This window comes from Erpetoichthys calabaricus, chromosome 2 (assembly GCF_900747795.2).
Source record: "Erpetoichthys calabaricus chromosome 2, fErpCal1.3, whole genome shotgun sequence".
NCBI lineage: Eukaryota > Metazoa > Chordata > Cladistia > Polypteriformes > Polypteridae > Erpetoichthys > Erpetoichthys calabaricus.
In genome coordinates, this window is record NC_041395.2 from 317,901,970 (window position 1) to 317,921,784 (window position 19,815).

General features: G+C 39.1%; 1 protein-coding gene across 1 annotated transcript; it reads right to left on the minus strand.

Annotated features, from left to right (window-relative positions):
• Nucleotides 1–13,184: 13,184 nt before the first annotated feature.
• Nucleotides 13,185–14,007, minus strand: LOC114645630 (transcription factor ATOH7-like). Its single transcript, XM_028793458.2, has one exon. The coding sequence runs from the start codon at nucleotides 13,924–13,926 to the stop codon at nucleotides 13,471–13,473; it is 456 nt and encodes a 151-aa protein (XP_028649291.1). The 5' UTR covers nucleotides 13,927–14,007; the 3' UTR covers nucleotides 13,185–13,470.
• Nucleotides 14,008–19,815: the final 5,808 nt, after the last annotated feature.

The following is a 19,815-nucleotide window of genomic DNA, read 5'->3' on the forward strand; positions in this document are numbered from 1 at the left end:
CTTATGGTTGTTTTGTCGCAGGATTTAAGGAAAGTTTCTTTAGTGTTAGGCTTGGTATTTTTCTGTTCTTGAGTCGGTTCAGCTTAAGCAGTTTAGTCTAAGCTTGGCTAATTAAATACTAAGTACCAACCATAGGTTTTAAAAATTCAATTTTTTTTATTATTTTACCTGTCTGTAAGATCAAAGGAGTGAGTTTAAGCCAAACTGCATTTTATTAATTAGCGACAAAATATCACTGGCAGTCTGGATTTACTGCTTGAGTAACAAGTATGGTGCAGTGGTGTTCAGTGCAGACTAAGACATTGCACCTTGTGCCAAAACATTCTTTAATATTCAGGTGTAAGCACCTGCCCTGTCCACTATCAGTGTCCCATCTTAGAAAGATGTACCACTATGTCTAGCTCTTTACCGAGATTTATAGCTGGCCCTATGCAATACCATATTTATGTGAGCACTGAAAGGACTTTGCACCCTCCAGCTTTATCCACACGATTCATTAATTTCAGGCAGACAATAACTGCAGGATAAAATGGTAGAGAAAGCTCTTGTCAAGTATCTGGCAGACATTGTAAGAGATTTAAAAATATTACAAAAGTACAGGAAATTTGAAAAAAGATTCACAAAATGTTCTTTGGTGTGTTTGCCTCCTGATAGTGATAGATGGAATCCTAGATTGGAAACTACAAGTGCCTAGCTATTTAAATGTTCAGCATTATTAGGTTTCAGTGCATTTACTCTTTGTTTTTAACATTTATGCAAATAATTTGCCGTCTTATCAGCTAATTAATCAAATCATATAGACCTGTTTGTCAGGAACTGTACTTTACTTACTTTTTTCATCACTGTTATTTGTTTTGTTATTACATTTTATCGTTACTTTGATGACATGATTGTGATGTCATTTTCTTTGATTCATGACAAGTGTAGCCATATTTTTTAACAACTATGCACTAAGGAAGTCATCCTGTCTTTTAATCAAACCATAGTAAAGACCCGTCGAAAAACTTAAGACTAATTCAAAGTATTATTATTGGTTTGTTTGCCTTTGACTCTCCTTTAGTTTTGACCACAAGTTTCAGTTGTTATCTTGGTTCTTCTGCTGGAATAATAACATGGTGATTCCCTGTGTGTCATGGTCTGGAGTTTACTTTTAATTTTGTTACAGCCCAAAAATAAATGAAACTTTGCTTTGGGAGGTTTTAGTGGTCAAGGCATTTTGTTATCACATTGTTTTTTGGAATCTGACACATATTTAATGGTGTTTAAAACTAAGTTCTACCGCAGTGGTGCTCATGTTGAAAACCATTGACAATCCGTAGTTAGAGATACATTCACGGATTACTAAGTGACAATCTCCCATAAGTCACACTGAGTGACATCATCAACATGCCGACTCATCAGCATGGAGCGTTCATTGTCCAAGTTTGCGGATACTACCTAAATGACTACTGTTTTTGCTTGAGCATTTAAAAGAATCTCTGGTTTTTAACTTTTTTGTGCTCCGCGACTTTGGCTCGATGAACATTTTTTGGTTTCTGACATTCTCACTCTGATTCTGTACTTGGGATTCTCATCTCACATCATGGACTGTGTTACTAAATCTTCTCTTACCATTACCTTAGCTGGAAATTTTTTTAAGATCCATTTTCTGATTGCCTCACTAGTCAAAGTGACTTGCTTTGTGCAGTCACTACACTGTGCTTAGATGTTTGCCTGTTTCTCTAACAAGACTTCTTACTAAACCCTTTAACTCCCTGCCACTAAGCTCTATTTAGGCAAGCTTATGTCTTAAAGATGTATTGTCAAATCAATTCTGTAGATGTATGTAGATGAGAATTCTGACACTGATCTCCAGATTTTTTTGACCACAAGTATTTGTCTTGCCATCATTATGTGGTTTTCATCTGAATAACCTTAGTTAGTCTACTATACCTGAACATGTATAGATGCATCCACATGGGTTTATGATCTACACTTCTAAGACCCTGAGGTTCTCTGCACAGATCAAACAGTGAGGCTAGACACAATGATGAAATTAACAGAGAATCAAGAACTGAAACAAAGAAAAGAAAAACAGATCTGGTTACATCATAAAAATGTGCTCTCCATGATTTCAATGATTGTCGTTATTAGTTTGAAACAAGCTCCAGTAGGCACAGTGCAGGAGAGACATTTATTAAAATAGACAAACCAACAAACAATCCAACCAAATTCTCCATGAACGTTGTATTTTAAGCAATCCATCTTCCACCTTTTCTTCACATACTGACCAGAAGCAGCCACCCCTTTGCCAACTTGTCTCTCCAACCAAGAAGTTTCAATGGGTAATGGATTCCTCTCTAAGCTGCTCCATAATCTGGTCTCACTCCCACAGCCTGCTTCCTCCAATTTTGCCAGCTGAAATGAAGGATTGTTCTTGTAGGTCAGAAGGTTTCTGTCACTTTTCATACAAGCAACTCATACATATTGATCCCTTCTTTACAAAAAGGTTGGGTAATCTGCATAACTGAATTGAAGTTTATGTTTAAATGGATTTATATGTGAATTAACATATTAGTATTTTATATTTGTAAGTTTGTGTATGCACTCTGAGTCTGTTTTCTATATAAGAATAAACAGAATATTACAAAAAATTATGAATACAAAAATATTCTGTAATTATGATACTTTTTTGCTGTAGTAGTATAAAATTTAGATGGAAAATCTATTTTATGCAATAAGAATACGGAGCTCATAGTTCTGGTTATTCAACCATGCTTCAATAAGTCAGTCACAGGATGTTGGGTGAAAGTAACGTTCCAACATGCAAAGCCTCACAATGACATGGCTGATGAAAAGAGGTCACCTGTGCAGGTCAGTTTCTTCTTAACAGGATTTTAAAAACTCAGTTGTTGGCAAATATGGCTGCTGTGATCTAAACCAGGTAATGCACAGAATGACGAGTGTAAGAATGTTAAAACTTTCATTCAAGAACAATGTCTTCTTTAATTCAGGCTTCATATAGGATGTATATTAAAACATTTTTCAGATATGCTTTCTGCCAATTTATGCTACATTGTAACGTGTGTATACAGTACTTTATTTTCAGTACACACAAGCTAGGATGAATTTTCGCTGTGTTATTTTCAACTGTATCAACCATAAGAAAATGTTGGACTGTTCTTCTGTGAATAAAGTTCTATTTATTCCAAGAAAAAGAAAAAAAAGTTTGTTTTTGCCATGATTGCTTATAGATCACCTTTTTAGGTATACGTTGTGCGACTGATATGCAGCAAGACCATTACAATCTCAGCAACTCATAAACAAGCAACACAAAAAGCAAAAAACAAATGTGTTTACAAACTAGGTTGTCTTGAATATTTACAACATGTATGGTGATGTTTGCTCAAACTGAACCTACTTCTTAAAAAACAGATTGGTAAACCAAAACCAGCTACTGTATATTAGGGCTTCTCAATGAAGCTGTACTAAATCATGCTAAAGAGCTTTGAAATAAGTGCAATTATAGCTGTTGAAATTTTTATGTGATACCTTTCATCTTTTAAGTGATACTGCTGTAAGCTTCTAGGTAGAAATACAAGAATGTGTAAAAAATAAAACAAAAAAAACTTATTAGCCTGGAGTACATAAAATTAACATGGGCATCAGATTGGGAAAAAGAAAACAATTTTAATGCAAATATAACAATGTTTTTCAGATTATTGATGAATCACAGAATCACGTCAGGGTCATTCCATGTCAAATGAACCAATGGCTGACGCACTTTGAACTCAAACTTGTGTAATAATTACAGGGTGTGCCCATGTTAGTCCTAGCAGACACCCAGTAAAACTGATTTGATGTAAGATCAGTACTTCCCAAGATAAAGCCAGTTTACAGAGGGGAAGAGGTTGTCGATTTTATCTGGCCTCATTTTTTCATCAAATTTCACAAGTCCTTAGCTCAAGAACTAAACCACCGAGTAGGCTCAGACTTTGCACGCTGGTACATTAATTGGTATAGTACTGTATGTGATGAAATTAAAGCATTTGCTCCAGATGAACCTGCATGGTCAGAGCAGCTCCTCGAAATTGACCAAAATGTAATCTGAGTTTTTGGCTTAGCTATGTTTAGGTCGCAGAAACACATATTTGTAACCAACACGGACTTTTGATCTTTTTTCTTATTCATATAACTATACAGTGAAACCTTGGATTGCGAGTAACTTGGTTTGCAAGTGTTTTGCAAGACGAGCTAAAATTTTTAATAAACTTTAACTTGATAAACGAGCGAAGTCTTGCAATATGAATAGTACGTGTACACTTTGTCCACCGAGCATCACGTGGGGATTGTGGGTAATCGTCTCCCATACTCATTCTCAGTCGGCATGCCTCACTCATATAGTCAACATCCGTATGCGCTTATACTGTTTACTACAGCATGGTGACCACGTGCGAGTCCCTGTCTTGCACCCCAAAACATGAGGCTGGGTCTCAGTACTTTAGCAGAACCAGCTTCATTCAGTGTGAAATAGGAACAGCACGCTCACTTATACAGAGACACAGCAATCAGGCAGGGTCGTGACCAGGTTAGTGGCTAAGTAATACTGTACTCTTGCATTTATAATGTTCCTTGCATCACCTATTGACGGCAGGTGCTTATAGCTTGACCGCAATCTTTTCCGATTCTCTTTTACAGCGAACTGCTACAGCTCTGGGAGCCTGCGGTTCCTTGCTTTGGGACGCTCGCATGTTATCCTGTTTGGGGGAAATCATAAAGAGTTTAGAAACCTTACAGTGCATAAAGCATTTTTTTTATTTTGTGTCCAAGTGTAGTGACTCTTCAGGCAAAAGCAACTGTCATTGGATAGGTTTCCTTGTTAAAGTCACAAAAAAAGAAAAAGATTCCAGTGAGTTAATAGATAGCAGTGATTCCGTTAGTTAGAGAGAAGATTTTGTATTAATCATTTTTATATAAATATTTGTGGGTTGTGAAACAAATTAAAAGTAGAGTCTCGCTTATTTGACCTTCGCTTATCCAACATTCTGTATTATCTGACGTCCCACCGCAAAAAAAACCCCAAAAAAATGCATCAATCGGCAACAAGAACTGCAAGTTGCGAGTGTGAGCGTAGTCTATATTTTGTTGCCAAGTTCATTTTTTCAGTTAAATTTTTCTGTTGTTTTGTTGTAAAACATGTTACAGTGGATTATGTGGCCAGCCCTCTCTGGCATGTGTGCGTGTGTGTCTCTCTCTCGCTCGCGTGTGTGCGCACGTGCCTGTGTCTGTCTCGCTCGCTCATGTGTGTGCCTGTGTCTCTCTCACGCGTGTGTGTGCGCACCTGTGTCTCTCTTTCTCTCGCGCATGTGTGCGTGTGTCACTCTCTTGCACGTTTGTGCATGTGTCTCTCTCGTGTGTGTCTCTCTCACGCGCTTGTGTGTGTCTCTTACTAACGCACACGTGTCTGTCTGTGTCTCTCTCTCCCGCTCTCTCTCTCTCTCTTGCTGCACAGTTAATGCACAGGGAGAGACTGAACACGTGCGGAAATCATCGGCGCGCACAAACCGAAAGGGAAACTGGCTTGTTCCTATACCGAGAGTGTGGTCGTGCACAGATGCAAATGTTTGACGAACTTTTTGGTCATAACCCGATTTGTACATGTTCAGAGACGTTCGTGAACCGAGGTTCCACTATATTAGGTTCATAATGTGTAAAATTATAACATAGTTTGACATTTAATAGGCTTTTTCTTAACACCTCCCATTATCCGACATTTTCGCTTATCCGACGTTCGGCCGGCCCGTTTATGTCGGATAAGCGAGACTCTACTGTATCTGAGTTTCCATTATTTCTTAAGGGGAAATTTGCTTTGATATGCGAGTGCTTTGGATTACAAGCACATATCCGGAACGAATTATGCTCGCAAACCGAGGTTCCACTGTGTAGGCTTTCCGAAAAAGCACTAAACAGAAAAATAACTACAGTAATCCCTCCTCCATCGCGGGGGTTGCGTTCTAGAGCCACCCGCGAAATAAGAAAATCCGCGAAGTAGAAACCATATGTTTATAGGGTTGTTTTTATATTGTCATGCTTGGGTCACAGATTTGCGCAGAAACACAGGAGGTTGTAGAGAGACAGGAACGTTATTCAAACACACATTTGTCTCTTTTTCAAAAGTTTAAACTGTGCTCCATGACAAGACAGAGATGACAGTTCCATCTCACAATTAAAAGAATGCAAACATATCTTCCTCTTCAAACGAGTGCGTGTCAGGAGCACAGAATGTCACATAGATAGAGAAAACAATCTCTAGCAAACAAATCAATAGGGCTGTTTGGCTTTTAAGTATGCGAAGCACCGCGGCACAAAGCTGTTGAAGGCAGCAGCTCACACCCCCTCCGTCAGGAGCAGACAAAGAGAGAGAGAGAGAGAGACAGAGAGAGAGAGTTTGTTTTTCAGTCAAAAATCAATACGTGCCCTTCGAGCTTTTAAGTATGCGAAGCACCGTGCAGCATGTCAGGAAGCAGCTGCACAAAAGACAGCAACGTGAAGATAATCTTTCAGCATTTTTAGACGAGCGTCCGTATCGTCTAGGTGTGCGAACAGCCCCCCTGCTCACACCCCCTACGTCAGGATCAGAGAAAGTCAGCGCAAGAGAGACAGAGAAAAGTAAGTTGGGTAGCTTCTCAGCCATCTGCCAATAGCGTCCCTTGTATGAAATCAACTGGGCAAACCAACTGAGGAAGCATGTACCAGAAATTAAAAGACCCATTGTCCGCAGAAATCCGCGAACCAGCAAAAAATCCGCGATATATATTTAAATATGCGTACATATAAAATCCGCGATGGAGTGAAGCTGCGAAAGGCGAAGCGCGATATAGCGAGGGATCACTGTATATCAGGGTTTGAACAGCAGACCTCTCAAATACAAAAAGCTCATTTTGTATTTCATTTTCAAACCACCCTAACAGCATGTGGGAATGTGCAGATAACTTTTAAAAATATTTTTCATTTATTCTACATTATTCATTCTTTCTCAAAATACACAAACTTTTCTTATGCAAATCTTTCATTTTTATTTTCCATCCTAAACATAGGCTGAATGTGCCATTTGTTAATAATATGATATGAAGAAATACAAATTGCACATACAGTGCATCCGGAAAGTATTCACAGTGCATCACTTTTTGCACATTTTGTTATGTTACAGCCTTATTCCAAAATGGATTAAATTCATTTTTTCCCTCAGAATTCTACACACAACACCCCATAATGACAAGTTTACTTGAGGTTTTTGCAAATTTATTAAAAATAAAAAAACTGAGAAAGCACATGTACATAAGTATTCACAGCCTTTGCCATGAAGCTCAAAATTGAGCTCAGGTACATCCTGTTTCCCCTGATCATCTTTGAGATGTTTCTGCAGCTTAATAGGAGTCCACCTGTGGTAAATTCAGTTGATTGGACATGATTTGGAAAGGCACACACCTGTCTATATAAGGTCCCACAGTTGACAGTTCATGTCAGAGCACAAACCAAGCATGAAGTCAAAGGAATTGTCTGTAGACCTCCGAGACAGGATTGTCTCGAGGCACAAATCTGGGGAAGGTTACAGAAAAATTTCTGCTGCTTTGAAGGTCCCAATGAGCACAGTGGCCTCCATCATCCATAAGTAGAAGAAGTTCGAAACCACCAGGACTCTTCCTAGAGCTGGCCAGCCATCTAAACTGAGCGATCGGGGGAGAAGGGCCTTAGTCAGGGAGGTGACCAAGAACCCGATGGTCACTCTGTCAAACTTCCAGAGGTCCTCTGTGGAGAGAGAAGAACCTTCCAGAAGGACAACCATCTCTGTAGCAATCCACCAATCAGGCCTGTATGGTAGAGTGGCCAGACGGAAGCCACTCCTTAGTAAAAGGCACATGGCAGCCCGCCTGGAGTTTGCCAAAAGGCACCTGAAGGACTCTCAGATTATGAGAAAGAAAATTCTTTGGTCTGATGAGACAAAGATTGAACTCTTTGGTGTGAATGCCAGGCGTCACGTTTGGAGGAAACCAGGCACCGCTCATCACCAGGCTAATACCATCCCTACAGTGAAGCATGGTGGTGGCAGCATCATGCTGTGGTGATGTTTTTCAGTGGCAGGAACTGGGAGACTAGTCAGGATAAAGGGAAAGATGACTGCAGCAATGTACAGAGACATCCTGGATGAAAACCTGCTCCAGAGCGCTCTTGACCTCAGACTGGGGCGACGGTTCATCTTTCAGCAGGACAACGACCCTAAGCACACAGCCAAGATATCAAAGGAGTGGCATCAGGACAACTATGTGAATGTCCTTGAGTGGCCCAGCCAGAGCCCAGACTTGAATCCGATTGAACATCTCTGGAGAGATCTTAAAATGGCTGTGCACCGACGCTTCCCATCCAACCTGATGGCGCTTGAGAGGTGCTGCAAAGAGGAATGGGCGAAACTGGCCAAGGATAGGTGTGCCAAGCTTGTGGCATCATATTCAAAAAGACTTGAGGCTGTAATTGATGCCAAAGGTGCATCGACAAAGTATTGAGCAAAGGCTGTGAATACTTATGTACATGGGATTTCTCAGTTTTTTTATTTTTAATAAATTTGCAAAAACCTCAAGTAAACTTTTTTCACGTTGTCATTATGGGGTGTTGTGTATAGAATTCTGAGGAAAAAAATGAATTTAATCCATTTTGGAATAAGGCTGTATAACATAACAAAATTTTAGCCGGCGCACACTTTTTCCTAATTTTTTATTATTTGGTGCAGATTCATAATATGAAGGTTTCGAAGTGGATAGAGATCAGTGCCGGTCATAGCCCATTTGAAGCACTGGATGGGGTGGAAAGACGTCACCTTTCGTTATCCATACTGGGTAGTTGGTACAATTGGACTTTGACAACCTGTGATTGGTCCCCCTAGGTGCCCGGTGCGCGCCCGTCCAATACTATCCAAAACCCCGCCCCTTTGTGTGTGTACCGCAGACTATAAGGAGCACGCGCACTTTCAAAACCGACTGGTTACAGCGTCCACTTACTATCAGTTCGACGACCGGGGTGGGAGTCCCCCAAGGTGTCCAGAGCGCACGCCCCTTAACTTTTATAAATGGCAACTCACAGTTGACGACGAGCTAGTGGCAGCCAATGCTACTTAAAGGATTTCAAATCGAAAGGATTGGTGTACAGTTAAGTACCTAAAGCAAAAATAAAAGCTGCAAGCTCAATTTAATTAATGCTTTTGCTACAGTAGTTTCATTTCAACTCCATTAAAGCCAAGACAGCAATATTGAAAAAAAGAAAAAAAAATCACTTGGTTTTCCGACTTGGGTGTGCCCACCACCTTGCCCCTACTATGCGGGCACCCATGATCAAAAGTGAGTGAATACAGCAGTGGAAGAGCTGGAGAGAGATTTCCATTCAGTACTGGGTACAAAATTAGACAGCAGCGTTTTTGAAGTACTTAAAACCAAAAGGAATTGCTGATTTATTATTGACAAGCGAGATCATAAGGCACTCATTCGCTTCAGGATACAAACACTTTCATAAATGGATGCATCTACTTAGTTCTTTTTGCACTGGAAAGGAAACCCTATCAGAGCAAAGAAATTCACTATCTATCTATCTATCTATCTATCTATCTATCTATCTATCTATCTATCTATCTATCTATCTATCTATCTATCTATCTATCTATCTATCTATCTATCTATCTATCTATCTATCTATCTATCTATCTATCTATCTATCTATCTATCTATCTATCTATCTATCCCTACCACCCTTATTTCAGGGGTGATCTTCTTTACTTCCTCCAGCTGTTTGACTTACTGAGTGTAAATCCATAGTTGAACAACCATAGGAAACAAACACCTGATAGGGATAAACACCCAGTCTGTACTGTACTTCACTTCACTACTTTTATAATGGTGTAATTAGGCATTGTCACTCTTATCACTTTTCCTTTTCGTTCTTTCCAGGTGAGTGGATTGCCAAATCCTGATCTGATGTGGCTTCTGAATGGCACACCCATTTACACGGACAACAACCACAAAATGCTAGTAAGGGAAAATGGTGTCCACTCTCTCCTCATTGACCCACTGATGCAGAGTGACGCTGGGACCTACACTTACATTGCAACCAACAAAGCAGGGCAGAATTCCTTTTCCCTGGAGCTCTCTGTTGTAGGTTTGAGTTTGTCAAATGTTCTACTTTTTCCTCTTTAAAAATTGAAATGCAATTTGTGTGGCAGACCACATATGCAAAAACCACAAAATTGATCTGTCAACTTAAATGCCTTCTTTGTCTCAATCAATTCTTGTCCTTTTAATTACTGTCAATGTCTCCCTTGTGTTACAAGAGCTGATTTGTTCTACTGTATACTGTTTGGTCAAATGCATCAAATGTAAATTCCCAACAAACTTTCCATTCATCTGCTCTTCTCTTCCAGTTAACAATCTTGATGTCTATAAGTTGTTTACTCGAAATTTCTCTTTTCCTCCTCCTCCCGATTTATGTGATTATCTATCTATCTATCTATCTATCTATCTATCTATCTATCTATCTATCTATCTATCTATCTATCTATCTATCTATCTATCTATCTATCTATCTATCATTTTAGTTCATTATCTATCTATCTATCTATCTATCTATCTATCTATCTATCTATTATTTTAGTTCATTATCTATCTATCTATCTATCTATCTATCTATCTATCTATCTATCTATCTATCTATCTATCTATCTATCTATCTATCTATCTATTATTTTAGTTCATTATCTATCTATCTATCTATCTATCTATCTATCTATCTATCTATCTATCTATCTATCTATCTATCTATCTATCTATCTATTATTTTAGTTCATTATCTATCTATCTATCTATCTATCTATCTATCTATCTATCTATCTATCTATCTATCTATCTATCTATCTATCTATCTATTATTTTAGTTCATTATCTATCTATCTATCTATCTATCTATCTATCTATCTATCTATCTATCTATCTATCTATCTATCTATCTATCTATCTATCTATCTATCTATCTATCTATCTATCTAGTGATGCTGGAATTAGATTGCTGCACTCGCAGGTGAGGTCTTTCCTATTTTGGACATATTTAAACAAGATAAATGTGGTCGTTTTCACACCTGTTAATTGTATGTGAAACGCAGTTCTTACTGTTTAATAATTTCAACTCCTTGACACCCATTCAAACCTGATTGTTTAAAATGCATTTAATAAACTTAGCCAATAGATACATTAGACAGTCATAAACACATTTTGGTTGACAACATTCTGTTTCAAATAAAGTGTCATTTACACAGTAAAAAGAAAAAATAAGCACAGTCTGACAGTTTTAAAATCAAACCTATAAAATCTGCAAACTTATAAAGTTCAAGTTAATCAAGTCACTGAAGGATGCACTGATGTCATGGCATCGAGTTGATCATCCTTGATGTATAACTCAAATACTGATTATAAAACAGAAGAGATGGGATGAGACTGGCATTGCGCCACCTCACTACGAGCAGGGCATGGAGAGATGGCTACAGTTTGTATGAGTAAAGTCTGTCCATCCATTTTCCAGACCTGCGCTCTTCAAGCATGTTGTCCCAGCGTAAGGTTGGGTGGCAGTCATACTATGACAATTTACAATCATCAGTTCAGGTCATGCCATGTCTTTAAAGTGTATGCAGATCAGATCAGTCACCACATTGATCGGTGGAACTTTCATTCAGTGGGTTTTTATGTAATTGTGGCAGTTAATTGTATTGCCATATTGCCTTTTTTAAGCAGTATGTTTGTATGTATGTTACTTGGTTTTGCCTGTTCGTGCCGCCCTTGTCTTATGTGCTCTAATTGCTCACTGTGAGCCCTGAGCTTTGTCATTTCATCTCCATGTATATTTGTATATGGTAAAGATAAGCTGAGCTGATTATCATAATTGCAAAACAAGGCGCAACTTATTAATGAAGTGATCAAGTATGGGTCAGCAAGTAATTTAGACATCTATGAAATCTAACAGTTTTGTGCCTGTTGTTAGATGTGTATTAATAAGCCTGTTAAAAACAGAGCATTTTGTTATATTTCAATAATGAAAGTAGGTGCAACGCATAAAAATGGGATGTCTGGTCAGCCTAGTTAATATGACATTAAAGTTGCCTTTGACAGCCTCTATTGTAAATTTCTGATATGTCATTTGTTCTCCATATCAACCAAACCAACGAGATTTTTAAAACACAAACCAAGAGAATGATATGAAACTGAAAAGGGCCAAAACCAGGAGATCGATAAGTGCCACAACAGCAAACCATAGAGCAAGCTGCAAATTGAGGTCAGAAAGGCAAAATGAAAACCAGCACATGAAGAGATCAATTCAAGAGATATTCTAAATAGGTTTAGCAATGGTATTTTTTTTTTACGCACAACTCAGATAAAGACACGACAAAGGGGACAGCTATTTAAACCCAAAGCTGCAATTACACGTAGGGGACAAGCCCTACATCTTGACAGGAAAGGTTACTCTGGCAACTGGAACAAGCCGCAGCACACTCAAGGCAAACGAGACAACTGCCAGAAGAAATAAAATTAAAAAATATAACAGGCGTAAAGTGAAATAAGCGTTATTTACAAACACAGAACGTATGAGTTTATATCTGTAAATTGAATGGCATGACTGTCAACATGGCTTTTTTACTTTATGTCCTGGTCTCTGAGTGCTCTGCCCATCTCTACAGCTCCATGTGCCTCTGTTTCCTACCACAAACTGATGCTTATAGGTTCGACTAATCATTTTGCCCTGTTGTGAATGAATGTTGGCATTCGGGCTGGTGAGCACCCCAGGTGAGGTGCCACCACCTCCCTGTTCAAGGTTAAATGCAACACTGCTGCTCTAAAACTCTGAAGTGGATAGACAGATGGAGAAAATGGATAGATGGATTGATATTTTTGCTAACAATGGTTAATTACCACATTATGTATAACCCGTTAATTAAAAAGAAATTAAAAGACTAGTAACATGCTAACAGAGGAAAACATTTCCTACGTTGCTGTAGCATCTTTTATTTCTGCCACCCTTTCATTTAGTGCCTGCTACACACATATGTTAGATATTCTAAACATATAATCTGAATTATATACATACCTAGAAACAGAAATGAAGAATTAGTGACATTTCTGCAAAACCTGCTAGACTTGTTCAGGAATTGGTTGATTAAAATATGATGTGCAAGGCATATGCGTAATGAAATCTGCTAAAGTTCATGGTGGATGCCTCAGGTTCGGATATTTCTTATTAAACCCGAACTGCTGATTCTTGTAAACATGAGGTGTCCCCTACAGTACAAACAAGTCCAGTTCCACATCAACTCTAGTTAGTCTTTCTTTCTTTCTTTCTTTCTTTCTTTCTTTCTTTCTTTCTTTCTTTCTTTCTTTCTTTCTTTCTTTCTTTCTTTCTATGATCTTCTCAGGATCCAACATGGCTGGCGAGCTCATTAAACATGTGTAGGTTCTCTTGTGTATATGAGAAGATTGCCTGATTGTAGTCATCATCTTCTTGTGGATTTTCTTGGCCTGTGTAGTAAAAGTCCTCTGGCTGGAAGTGCTCCACATGCACGTTAAGCCAGTCTGTATGTGAACTTCCATACTTTTCCGCGTCTGTCAAGATCCGGTTCAGTGCGCCGATGTAGCTGAGAGCCATCTGCAAGGTCTCATACTTGGATAGCTTCTTGTCTTGTCCCCACTGAGGGACCACTCGGCGCAAACGGTCGAAGGCAACATTTAGACCTTGCATTCTCCTCCTCTCACGGGCGTTTGCAGCCAGTCTCCTCTTGGCAGTGTTCTCCACCTTAGGGGATCCCAGTCCAAATGAAGAAGCTGGACCCGACACAGAATCAGTGATATTTGATTTACAGGTCTTCATCTTAAAATTGTCACACACAGGTACCTAGAAAAGCCCTCCTTTTTGGTTTCTAAGGAGATGTTCTGATCTTCTTGTTTTATAAAAAAATATATATATATTTATTTTGACACTCTAGTTACAATTTCACTAGCTTCTCCACTCGAGAAGAATACATCAGGCCCTGAGAGCATCTGCTCCTCTGCTGCTGCCACAGTGCACTGTCGCTCTTTTATAGACAAGGAGTTGGAGTTGAACAGGTGGCAGCAGGTGGGGATGCTTCCCTAGCCTCCTCCTCCTCCTCCTCCTCTCAGCAGCATCACAATCTGGGCACATTGCACAGTCTTCGTTTGGCCAGAACTGCACTCACAACCACAAAGCCCTGACTCTGACAACCTGCCATCTGGACCAGTGCGCAGTCCCACTTAGTCGTCAGACAGATAATCCTGCGAAAAATCCTCCACACTGTGAATGGCGCGTCCGTCCTGTTCCCATAACACTTGTCTCTACCTTGATTTCTCACTATGGTTCGGGCGGTATAATCCTTTTCTGTAGCAAAATATTACAATTTAGAATGGCATCATGGCTGGGAACAGCAAAGGCCAATGCGAGAGCCCAGTAATCTGAAGCTCTGCTCTGCACTCTTTAGGGAAAGCAACAAAGTCTAAAAGTAATTTGTAGAAAAATGAAATGTGGTGCACGTGTGGAAAGTACAAACTGGCTAAAACATTTAAATGGTACTAGCAAAATAGTGGAGCTGTAGAGTGTTAGTGACGTTGATAAGGAGTGAAACAGCAGCACCTGCATTGTCTACAGGATAAATATACTGGACAGAAACCAAAAACAGTTCATTAACAATTACATGGACCTTTCTAGTCTGCTTATCTATCATATAGTTCCTTATCTCTTTTTAATTTAGCCTCTTTCATATCTATCTGCATATTGAGATGTGATACTGTATATCACCTTTAGATTTGTCTTTCTAAAGTGTCCACAGACATTTGTTTTGTTTTTATAATGCATAGGAAGTATAACAGAATTACTAATAACTGTTAAATTATGTAACATTACTGTTTAACTCATACTGTTTTACAGTTGTTACTGGCGGTATGGAACCAGTTGAGAACTGCCAGAATCGTTAGGGTACCAACCAGGTAATCTCTATTAAATTACATCAAAAGAAACAAAAAGGGTGCACTGGGCACAGTAAAAGAGATGCTGATACAAAATTAGCCAATATGGAGTTCTTTGATACTGTCATCTTCTCGCACGGGATCACTTTTTGGACTTGAATCTGAGTCGCAATTAAGAAGCCACCTTCCTTTTATGGCATCCCAACCAGAAGGGGCGGGGCTTGTTCAGGATGCCACAATCCAGGTTGGGCATCTTCTCTGGGTTGTGTGAAGATACCATTAATAACAGCGCCCACTGTGGTACCACATGCCTCAGTCCAGCCCCGGTCGCACATGCATGACAGAATTTAACACTTACTGCTTAACTATTTAACTCAAATGTTTTTAACTCTGACTGTTTATCCATCCATCCATCCATTATCCAACCCGCTGAATCCGAACACAGGGTCACGGGGGTCTGCTGGAGCCAATCCCAGCCAACACAGGGCACAAGGCAGGAACCAATCCCAGGCAGGGTGCCAACCCACCGCAAGACACACACAAACACACCCACACACCAAGCACACACTAGGGCCAATTTAGAATCGCCAATCCACCTAACCTGCATGTCTTTGGACTGTGGGAGGAAACCGGAGCGCCCGGAGGAAACCCACGCAGACACGGGGAGAACATGCAAACTCCACGCAGGGAGGACCCGGGAAGCAAACCCAGGTCCCCAGGTCTCCCAACTGCGAGGCAGCAGCGCTACCCACTGCGCCACCTCTGACTGTTTAACTCTTACTAATTGTTTAAATCACATGTTTTTAAGTCTACTATTTAACTTTAGTATTTAACACTCACTATTTTATTATTTAATTCTTATTATTTTATAACTCTTACTATTTCATTATTTAAATCTTGCTATTTAATGATTTTAACTCTTTGCTATTAACTGTTTACTTGTTACTATTTCATTATTTCACTGTTACTATATTATTGTTTAACTCTTATTATTTTTAGTTTTAGTTATTTAAGTCTTATTATTTTACCTCTTACTATTAACTATGTTTACATTTTACAGTTTAGTTATTTAAGTCATATGATTTTAACTCTTATTATTTAATGATTTAAGTCTTACTATTAAGTATTCAGTTCTTACTGTTTAGTTATTTAATTCTTATGATTTTTAACACTATTAACTATTTATCTCTCTCTTGTTCATTATTTAACTTTTACTATTTAATAATTTAAGTCAAAGGATTTTTAACTCTTACTATTTAGGGATTTAACTCTTATTATTTCATTATTTAACTCATACTTTTAATAATTTTTTTCTTACTGTTTCATTCTTTTACTATTGAACTCTTTTTATTTGTCTTTGAGTCCCAACTTTTTAAATATTCACAGCACACACTTATCCACCTGTCCATTATCAAATCTGAACGAGGCAGAAACCAACCTTGGACATGACCTATTTATTATTTTGTTTATTCATTTTTAAATAATTTATTTTCCTATTGAAACAGGCTGACTGGCCTTGAAAGAGACGAAATCAGATGTGATCGGAGGTGGCAGCATATTACAAGAGTAAAGCGGTATCATTTCATAGGCCAGTGGAGCAACTCACCAGCCTGTGTAAACCCAGAAAGTGATCATCAGACTGGTGGCGACGATGATAAATGACAGAACTTTCATCCACTTTTTTTAATATTCAGTCTAGTTGAATAGGATTAAACAGACTTAATAATAATATGTGTAAGTTAATTAATCATTTAAATACAGTATTATTATAACACCACAATCTTTAAATGGATTAATTAAGCAGGGAGTGTATAAATAGGGTATACTCTGACTTTGCTATTTCAAACCATTCTTCCATTATTTGTATCTGCTTTGTCTAACTGAGAATCATAAAGTTTTTCTTCAGGAGCCATAGACACATGTAATCTGGGATCAAGCAGTGCGAATGTTAACTCAGGTCATGATGCTGGTTCTGCTTTGCCGTGTGGAATGTCACTACTAAGGACCATGTCACATTATACAACATTTCCAATTATTTTCATTTCATTTTACATAATCATAGAAAGTTGGGTGCAGTCGCGGTGTGCTTCTGCAACCATCAGCTGTGTAGTCTGATATCTGGAGTGCCTCAATCCGAGGAGTCCATGACTCTCCTGACAAAATCAAACAGATTTTAATTTTGTTTTCATATGTAAGGGGTGAGGTTCTGTGTGCTGACAACCCATGAATGTTCATGCATAGAATGCAGCAACTAGAAATTTGGAATATGGCTGCTTTGAACCTCAGAAACAGAAGACAAACTCATCTGTCTGATGTTTTACGTACCATGACAGAACAGAAAAAAGAAAAAAAGAACCGAGATTGCAGCTAAACTTGCCATACCTGGAAAGCATTTATACAGCACCGGCTCCATCAGGCAGCAGGTTATTAGCTGTCAGAAATGTGAAATTGGGTTGATTTTTATTTTAAATGTTTATATCCACCCCTTCCACTGTAATTCATAACATAAAATGCATCTGTTGGCTAGGGATGGGAATTGATAAGATTTTCACGATTCTGATTCCATTTTCGATTCTGTTTAACAATTCGATTCTTTATCGATTCTCCTATCGATTCTTATTTTTAAAAAAGGAGAACACACAGGTCTCTTAGCTTAGAACTTTGTTTTATATCTTATCTTTGAACAAGATAACCTTACAAACCCAACAGTGAGATCTTAAGAGATTCACAGCTTACGGCTCCTCGATGGGGTGCCACAGGGTCCCCAGAAAAAAATTTGTAAATGTAAAATAATAATAAAATAAATATTCTTCTATAGCAATAACAAAGTATAACATAAATTATTCTGTGGCAATTACACAAGAATGTCCAGTAACATTTACACTCTCCTTTTTAAAAGTATATATGAGCTGAGCACTCAAAAATAAAACTACATCAGCCAGCAACAAATACAATCAACTCAAGTCCAATGGAACTGTGCACAGTGCAATTCTGCAAGCATCAACTATTTTGACAGCTACATCCATGTTGGCCGCATTATCAACAGTGGCTGCCACAACCTTGTTTTTGATACCATACTCCTCCAAGATCTCATCAATCTCCTCTGCTACAGCTGTCCCTGTCTGTGCCTGGTACACTGGTTTGGTTTTGAGGACTTTTTCTTGAGCCTGGCCATTCCTGACATAATGCAGCGTTACTGTGAGGTAATGATCTTGACTAAAACTTGTCCATCCATCTGCAGTGACGGCTGCCTTCAACACATGTTTCAGCTCAGAAATGGAAACGGATGAAACATCTGGTAAGAGGAGAACATGCAACTTTGGCATTCCCTGACTTAGCCTACAATTAAACACACCCCGAAAATCGGGGGCATCTACTGTGGCAAATGGGTGCAAGCCTTTTACCACAAACTTAGTCACTGCTCAGTGACATTCGTCTATCCTGGCCTGTGTCATTTTACTTTTCCCCGCCTCTGTGAAAGGAGAAGCTACCGGTAGACTGCAGCGAGAACTGCCAGCATCTGAGACAGCCAGACTCTGTCTGTCTCTCTCGTCATGGTCATCTAAATGCAATGCACAGTAATAGCAGATTTTGCAATAAGGCAAATCGCGCTAACATAATATGCAATGTTAGTTGATTAGTTACCTGCCGTATTAACGGGAGAGGACGTGCAAACGTTACCGCTGCTGCTGGGTTGAGATTCACTAGTCCGGAGCGGATCAAAAACACGACATTCATTTAAGGTTATCGCGTGTTTTGTGAGCAAAAGCTTTTGCATATTCGTAGTGTTTCCTCCCTTTGATGAAATACCTACTTTGCAAGTATTGCAAGTTGCCCTGTTGTCATCCTTTCTCGTAAAGTTTAACCAAACTTTTGAGCATTTGTGCCGCTTAGGCGCCCCATGTTTCCTGCAGGGTAAATGACGCTACGCAACGTGGTGACGTCATTCGAGGCGACTGGAATCGATAGGGGAATCGTTTGCAAAAATGGCAAACAATTCCAAGGAATTGAAACAGTGGGAACCGGTTTTCGATTCCCATCCCTACTGTTGGCTAATAAGGCTAATTTGATGAATGTCATACAATATCACCCATCCATCCATTATCCAAGCCCATTTAAACTGAGCAACTTCACAGGACAGCTGGAGGCCATCCCAGTAAGCAAGGAACAATCTCTGGACAGTACTGTTTATTTTCTTGGTACTCAAATGTGGCACTTGGTGCCACTGCCCATCTGCCAAGTGGTTTTGCCTGCCTAAGGTAAAGTCATCCCTGATGGATGATCACAGGAATCATCGGGTAGAGGGGTCCTTTCATCAGATTGGCTGGCCCAGTGCTATCCCAGCTGAGAAATGGCCAAATGGGGGAGGCAGCTTGATGGCTGAGGACCCCAGGACTCTGAACAAATCCAAATTCTATTATGTGATGTCATCTACTGTTAATTTCTGCTCTGTACTTGTAATATTTTTATTGTACTGTTATACTGTATTGAGGATTACTTGTGTTCTGTTCTGTGTATTGTATTGTTTTGACCACCTTCTCTTTGACACCCACTGCACGTCCAACCTACATGGAAAGGGGTCTCTCTTTGAACTGCCTTTCCCAAAGTTTCTTCCATTTTTTTCCCTACTAGGTTTTTTTGGGAGTTTTTCCTTGTCTTCTTAGAGCAGGGGTACCCAACTCCAGTCCTAGAGGGCTGCAGTGGCTGCAGGTTTTCATTCTAACCCTTTTCTTAATTAGTGACTTATTTTGCTGCTAATTAACTTCTTTTGAATTAATTT

Coding starts and splice junctions, on each gene's coding strand:
- LOC114645630 (XM_028793458.2), bottom strand. CDS start 13,926: ATGAAGACCTGTAAATCAAATATCACTGATTCTGTGTCGGGTCCAGCT.